General features: G+C 38.7%; 1 protein-coding gene across 2 annotated transcripts in view; it reads right to left on the bottom strand.

Annotated features, from left to right (window-relative positions):
- Positions 1-4563: 4563 nt before the first annotated feature.
- Positions 4564-8285, bottom strand: part of FAM214A (family with sequence similarity 214 member A) — a 46655-nt gene continuing 42933 nt past the window's right edge. For both annotated transcript variants that reach the window (XM_030456729.1, XM_030456728.1), the window contains exon 12: positions 4564-5166. In XM_030456729.1, coding sequence (XP_030312589.1) covers positions 5013-5166 — 154 coding nt within the window. In that variant the 3' untranslated portion in view covers positions 4564-5012. The remainder of the gene's footprint in view (positions 5167-8285) is intronic.

Raw genomic sequence — 8285 nt, 5'->3', positions numbered from 1 at the left:
AGAGCCGGCCATGGGGACACGCCCGCAGCGGCAGGGTGGTGGCCAGGCCAGGTGTGAGTTTCAGGGGCTCCCGGCCCGCATCTCGCAGCGCCCCCGCACCCAGCCCGGGCCCCGCAGGCCCAGTCTGCGTAAAGGGGAAAGAAACGCTTCGGTTCTTGGCTAAAATTCATTATTTGGGGTGCTTCGACAGATTAAAACAGGAGCCGAATCCTCGGCGGCTTTACTGGGTCGTTTCTGAATCCCAGAGAGCAGCTGGCAGGAGAGGAGCCTTGGTCTCGGATGGTTCTTGGCAGAACCTGCCCCAGGCTCGGTTAAAGACTTGAGGACATCAAGGAGGTTTAAATAGCTCTCCCTGAGTAAATCTTCATGTACGCCTAACTACAGGGTTATGAGAACGATAAGGTATAGATGTAATTTAATACTCAGTTAAATGAATGTATACTCCCCCTTTTCCTATCCAAAATCTCTTACTATCCTATGTTGTTTTCCCATGATTTTGACCTCCCCCCTTCTCCCTGCAGTGTATCCCCTGCATCCAGGATGCCCTCAGGGAGGACCAGCCCAGCTTCCCCACCCTGCAGCCCCCACAGGGATGGTTAAACAGCTTAAGCAGAGATGGGGAAGGATGGGGAAGGAGAGGCTGGGGGGGTTAAGGTCCAGAAGACAGACTGAGGGTGGTTAGAAAATGCTCTCGACCAAAACAGAAGCTGTCAGTCAAGTCAATGACTTTACACCTGAAGTCAGGTGTTGGAAAACAGTTTCTTAAGTAACTGCTTCATCCAGAGACCAGGATTGTGTAGTAGCAGGGGATCCAAGGCATGTGCATATCTCTTGGGATACAGCAGAGCAGATTGCTCAGTAAAATCATAGAAGGCACTAACTAGTGAATGATTTTTTTCCAAATCCCATAATAAAGCAATGATAACAGAGAAGTGTGACGTTTGCTTCTTGCAAAACCAGGGGGATGTGGTGTGAAGGTGTGAAAAACACAGCAGCACATAGAATGATCATAAAAGGGATGAAGTTCATGGATTTTGAAGGAAAGCAGATCAACAAAGCAGTGACAACAGATAAGAATGCAAACCTCAGGAATTTGTTTCAAATCTCTTAGGAAATTAATGAGAGGAAAAACAGTTTTGAGGATTCAGCAGTTTCTTAATGAAATTATTTCTTAGGGAACAAGTGTAAACCACAGTACAGGGAAAGGATGGGAAGTAAATTAAGACCCTCAGGGAAAGCACAAGTTCTTCAATGGCCTCAAATACAAGGAAGCAGCATATAGAAACTAGGTCATTTTTTTTTAAGGATGGGCATTTAAGGCAGATCATGGAGACAAAGGGGCACAGGATCATTACTAGAGAGGACTCAACAAACCTTGTGAAGAGAAAGGGATTGAACATTTCTTTTGCTGAGTCAGGCATGATCAAGATAGTGAAACAAAGAGTATAACTTCAGGCTGGAATAAAGAAAGATCTCTTTATAGAATACTTTAATCAGGTTTTTTCCTTATCTGGTAAATATTTTCAACTTGGGTGAAAACATCCTTGAGGGTTTAGGAAACTGACTGACAAAATCTGCAGTTAATTAGTTGCTCATCTATATGGGAACCTATAGAAAATGAGTGTGGTTCCAGAAGACTGATAGCTTGGCCAGTTTTCTCACTTTAGCTGGAGCGTAGGGATGACAGAATACAAGCTGCAAAATTAAGCTGTCTAATCAATAATTACCTGAGAAATCACCTAAAATAAGCACTCAAAAGAAATCACAGCCAGAGATGAATTCACAATTAAGTACAAGGGTTTCAATCAATCACATTTCCTTTAATGAAAGGAAAACAAAAACAGGCAGTGTAGGGAAGTGGGTAAATGAAGTGTCTGAGGTTCCAGATGCCTTCTGGCATTAACAAGGCTTCTGACAATTTCCCAGGCAAGTTTGTGAACCTTAACTAAATGAAACTTTCATCTGGTAGATGTTCTGTTGGAAATGGCTTCCCAGGGCCAATATTTTTAATCTGTTTAACTGGTGACCCAGATCATATCATGTAATCTGCTAATATTAATAAAGTTTAAGTAAAAGAAGCTACAAGAACACTAGAAAATAATAATTTCAGATTTAGCTAGAAGACCAGATGGAAAATCTTGAGTAGGGAGCAAAGGAAGTTCAGTGATGGCACATGGGAACATGTACTGGGAACAAGCAAGGTAGGACAGCTCAGTTCTACTGGATAACAAGATGAATGCAAACTGACAGCTCCTGATCCTGAGGAATGGTGTTATAAAGGGATGTATGAAGAGGGCTTCAATCCATAAGATTTGCCAACCAATCCTTCTAGTCCAGTTGGCATGGAAAGGCCGTGTTTGGGATGCTATGTCCAGCCTGAGACACTTCAAGGCAGATCCAGAGCAAAAGAAGAAAGCACAGAGACAGAATTATGGAGATGCATAAAGTGAAATCTGCAAGGCAAGGCTGACTGAGCAGCCTGGGGTTGTCTTAGGTATAGAAAACACAACTGAGAAGAGAGATAACAGAACAAAGTTTTCTTTGCTTACAGTGAAAAGGCCAAGTAGTATTTGATTTCAACTGCAGCAAGATGTGGTTATATACAGCCTTCTCTTGGTAAGTATAGACTAACACTGGAAGAGATTACTTGTGGTGTCCATCACTGGAGGCCCTCACAGACCACTCAGAAACATTCTATATATTCTACAAGCAAGTGACCTCTCAGATATTAGTCTAGTCTCATTTCTTAACCCAGGCCTAGAAGGTCACATGGAGTTTGTATTTAAGAACATGCAGCATTTCTCCAGGCATGTGCTTAATGGAAAGTGTTACCTCAGGTAAAGCTGTAAATGGAGAATGACTTCATTAAATCAAAGTTGTGCATGGATAATCTAAGGTCACTTTCATTCTGAATCCATACAGGCATTAAGTGCAGTTTGACTGTTTAAGTCAATACAAATTTATTTCCAACACGTGAACTGTAGTGACCACACGTTCGACATCCACACCTGTCTGCTGTTCAAAACAAATGAATATATTACTCTGAAGGGAGGAAGAGATGGCTTGAAGAACCTACTCAAAAGTTGCCAAGGTACAAACATACAAAAATTGCATATTGGCAGTGCAAAATAAAAGGTTAATCTACTGCAAGTGAATTGTGACTTTTCATTAAAAAGTGTGTCCTTTCCTCTATTTTTTTTTTTTTCCCATCAAGTAGGCAGGCAATGTGCACCATGACACAAGTTAAGTACTTTGCAGGTACATGTTGTTTGCTTATGACTCAGTAGTATCTACAAAGAAACTGGGACACATTCTCATTATCCTAGTCTAGATTCTAGTTCTGTACACAGTACAACTGCAGTTATATTTCACTCTTCTGCTACCAAAAGACACCTTTTCACCATTACAGGGCACAGAAATCACCAGAAACCACAAACAATCTCTTCCTGGGCAGTTTTTGCCAAGTGTCTATAAAATAAATGCTAGCTAACCTTTGAAAAACTTGTGCAACAGAGGGGAAAACAGAGCTGAAGTGGGACATGAACTCAGTGCTATCTGAGCTTTGCCCTTTTGTAGCAATAGTCATCTGAATATACAAGTTAGTTGATAAGTATCATCTGGAAAGTCTGGTCTCCCTTACTTTCCCTGGCAGACTTCCTGGAGATTTCACCCTACACTGACACCTCCTCTCATCTCAGGGCAGTGCTGAATATGCAAGATGCACTTGAGTTCTCTCTCCAGAGTCTTCATCAGACAAACATGTTTTACTTCCAAAATATGAGGGTCACCCTTCATATTACCGACACTCTGAAAACCTACAGGGATGTAAAGAAAAACATAAACCAAGGAAAGAGAGTTGAGAAACTCTGAGATCTTCAGCAAACATTGTAAAGCTTCATGTGTGTTATTAAATATATACCTCAAGTATTATCAGATGTTTCTAACTTTATTTCTCTCAGTTACACAGTTTAAGACTTGGCATAAACTGTTTATCTGTGTTGTTTTAGGAATACACTTAAGTACTGATAAATACTTGTATGTCTCATGCAGTATTTCTAGTAAAACTTCTTGTGGCCACCTAGTGGCCTAAGTGGAACTGACCTATTAAAAATATTTCGGATTGCATGAAGATCATCTGTTATCTGAAAATAAAACAAAAAGTACAAGTTTCATAGCTTTTGCATATATTTAAGATATAAATACTCATTTGTTTGCACAGTACATCCTTTAACACAATCTGAGAAATCAAATGGAGGGGATGCAAATTTTACGTGAGAAAAACTAATAAAAGAAAGTAAAATTAAAAAGACTCTAAAGGGAAGAAAGAGACTGAGGGCACAAAATGCAAATGAAACCAATGAACTGAATGCGTGAGTAAGTAAACAATCTGCACTATGGTCACAAGTGTTATTCAATCTGTATGTGAGAAGAACAAGAAAAAGGGAACCACTAAAGGAAAAATGGAAAAGCTAAATGCTTGCATAGTATGAAATGTTATGGAAATTCACCTGTTGTCTTCATTTTCAATAACTTAAATGAATATCTCTTAAAACATCACACAGATTAAAGACATCTGTATATATTTCAGATTTCAATATTAATGCCAAAAATACATAGTATGATTTTACATAGGATTTATGCTACATTAGAACACTAAAGACAAACATCACTTGAGTATTAAATGAAACATTAAATATTAAATAACTGAAAAATAAAATAAAAAGTGTAAACACTAAACTAACTTGGGAATTTGCTATTGCAACACATCCAATGAAGTGGTTTTAAACAGTACAAAAAGATTAGATTTAAGTATGTTTCCAGTCTACTTGGAATACACAAAGCTCATTCCAGAAACCTTTTAAAAACTGGTCCGGGATCACATCAGAACCTTCTCTCTCCTGAGTGCTATTTTCATTCCTTTACAGACATAACTTTATACTGTCACCTCTACCAAGCTTCACCTGTAAGGAGTAATCAACAGTAAAAGGAATACATCAGTTTGCCATTGTTTGCTAGCATCTGGGTGAAAACTGAGGATTCGTTGGAGATTCAGTGTAAGATTTGAGTTCATATGCAGCGCCACTATCAACTTCCATGGATTTCCGAGAGAAGAGGAGCCTTACATCTCTGTGGAGGTAGATCTTTCCAGATTTAGAACTCTGGAACCTGAAAAGACACAAACGTCTGATTACCCAAACTAAAAGTGATCAATCCAAACCCAAAAGATCAATCTTTTCATACTATTGAATATGAAATACTCATTGAAATATGAAATATTGCTTTCCTTTAAGATATTAAGGCAAAAATATATCTAAGTATACAAGATTAGTTAAAGCAGAAAGAATAACCTAACATTTTCAATCTGTTTTGTTTCCTCCATTATTTAAAGGTCCTGTTCCTAACCACCAATGTTGTGCACAGCTTTGAATGTGTCATGGGATAGTTGAATTTCACACTGAAATTACGTATGTTGAAGATTAAAGTTTTCAGCAATTTAGAAGGCAGAAAATGCTCTTCAGTGAGCACTCCTGACAATCTCAAAGGGTGGCCTAAGCACATCCAAAAGGGAAGGATCACCAATCAACAAAGGCACATATACATATCAAATCTATATTTCAGTGCCAGCTATCACACAGACACATTTTCGTTGCTCTATGTATGTACCAGCAGGAAGTTCATTACTGCTTTATACCACACACCAAATTTAAGTCCACTTGAGCAGCAGTGGGCACAGGGATCTCTGCAGGAAGACAGAAAAAGGTTTTCTCACAGAACACGGAGCTATTTCAAAGCTCACTGGTCCAGTCACCAAAGTAAACAATAGCCAATCCCTGGGCCCATTTATCTTTTCTGCTGTGGCTAAGCAGCCTAATTCACATCCCCCAAACTTTCCAGGAGTGTGACAGTTCCACATTCCCTGAGATTTAACAACTACATAGAGACGAAATCTGCATTTCAGAGAACTATAATCTATAGGCTGCATCTGGCAGAACTCCCTATTTTCCTCCTCTTGACCAGGAAAGGCAGGAGAGCCTAAGGAATGTTTCTTATGGCAACTGAATTTCAGACCAGTAACACCATGCCAGAGCAAGAGAGAAAAGCTATTGCTGCTGCAATACAAATAGAAAGAGAAAAGCTATTGCTCTTTTAATATCATTAACAAATGCTGAGAGAGCAGCACACACCATTCCTTGTACTTATACAAATTTTTAATAAGCATTTGCTTGTTGACCCCCTTGAAGCAAAAATAGTTATCTCTAGAATACATCTAGTCATAATCAGACTGAAATCCTGAGAGGTAGGAGACAGACAGCTACAGAAGATCTTTCAAGTTTTCATCATCTGGGGCAGGCAGGTTTAAAAATGTTTTGTTCAGATTTGTGATGCAGAATTGCCCCACAGCCAGCCAAAGGAACATTATGCTCTCCCAGATACAGCTGTAAAGGGCATTAAATATGGCATTAAATATGAAAGCCACCTTTGCCTGCCTTTATCTGATAGGCAAAAGAGAGAAGACTCTGGAGGAGAGCACAAGAAGGAAGAGTGAAAGAAGAGAGGGACAAACTGAACACCACAAATAGTTAATTCAGCATGCAGCTCATGAGACATTTTAAAATGAAAGAGTTTATTGAAAGATCTTGTGCAGCAAAAGTATGATTGAAATTAATTCATATAGAACAGATAGATCTAATTATCAAAGCACCATCATAAAGTATAGGTCAATTCCCATCTTACATGTGGATCTATCAGAACATAATTAGCAAGGTCTATTTTTAAGCTTCTCGAGCTTACTATTTTCTATTAGTGAGAATCCTGCAAGACTCCCTTTGCTCAATAAATAATACATGCCTGTAACATGGCTTTTCTGAGCATGACATTTCACAAAGACTGAAGGAGGATGAGTGGGAGACAGCAACAGAGTTTAGGGAATTCAACTATGGTTTCATCAGATTAATTTTTTTTATCTGAGAAATGTTTGTTGCAGTAATTGAGATTTAGTTGTTGCTTTTCATACATACAAGTATATTGGAATAATTAAAAAAATAACCATTACATACACCCTTTTGGAGGGAGTGATGGACTGGCCAGCATGGGGGAGGCTCCAGAGCTGTGGCAGCTCCAGTAGTTTTGTGGAAAGGAATAAAGAAAAACGCAGATTTCTAACAGATGGTGTCCTAGGAACAGCATCAATAGACATACACAGGAAGGCTTAAACACACAAATATCAGATGAGGTAGAAAATCTGGCAGAGAAAAGAATGTGGTACTGAAGAAATGAAAAAAAAAACTTAAGTTTCTCAACACCTTGAGAAATCACTACTTTTAACAACCATTTTCAAGCTTACCCTTCACCTTCAGCAACAATCCCTGTTTAGCTGTTGAGCAACAATCATGCTCCATGAGATTAAGAGAGGCAATATGTCAGTAACTAAAGCTGTTGAACAAGCTATAAAGCTAGAAAAATGCTGAGCTCTGGGAAAATTAACTATTTAATTGCCTTTTGTAGGGGTGCCAGAATGTGACCTAGAAACCAATAGATGGTCATCACCCTCCCAGCACTGTGCAGCACTGAGGCATGAGCAGCACTGAACTCAGCTAAACTTAATTACTACACAAAAATCATTGTTTCACATGCAACGAGGAATTTATTCTCAAAGCATCTTCAAGAAATGACTTAAAATGCACATGAATTCTTGATTTTCTTTTAGTAAACACAGCTCTGTTGTCCATGCAAACTACACATTATATCTGTGGCTATGGGTACAAATGGCATATTGAACAGCACCTCAAAGATGCACAAGGGCAGGCAGAACCTGCATACACAATAATCTGACACTTTTAAAGGTGGTGTAGAAAATCAGCCAGACAAGTTCCAGAACTATGAAATTTAGCATTTTTGCTAAATTACCACATAACATGACTGCTGACAAATGTGATTAAGGCCTCGCAAGCAGATGTCACCACAATGCAGTTTACTGATGGTGACCCCATTTGTTTTTCTGAACAAAATTTAAGTGTTTAAGTTTAAGATGCTTGTTTGCAACAACCACTGCAGGTAAAACAAAACAGCTGTTCTCAGCCAACTTGAGTAAAAAAGAAATCTAAAAAATATAAACCATCAAGATTTTTTCATTTTTTTAGTAAAACATTTAGTGCTTCAGCAAATGAAGTTTTATATTAACTTATATAGGAATTAATGTACTACTAAGACTTTTTTTAAGTTCTCCTAATTCAAATCCACCTCTAGTAAAGGCAGCTGCAAGATTAACAAATGAATCTTTAGTA

Source organism: Calypte anna, chromosome 10 (assembly GCF_003957555.1).
Source record: "Calypte anna isolate BGI_N300 chromosome 10, bCalAnn1_v1.p, whole genome shotgun sequence".
Lineage (NCBI taxonomy): Eukaryota > Metazoa > Chordata > Aves > Apodiformes > Trochilidae > Calypte > Calypte anna.
This window is presented reverse-complemented; position numbering and strand designations above follow the sequence as displayed.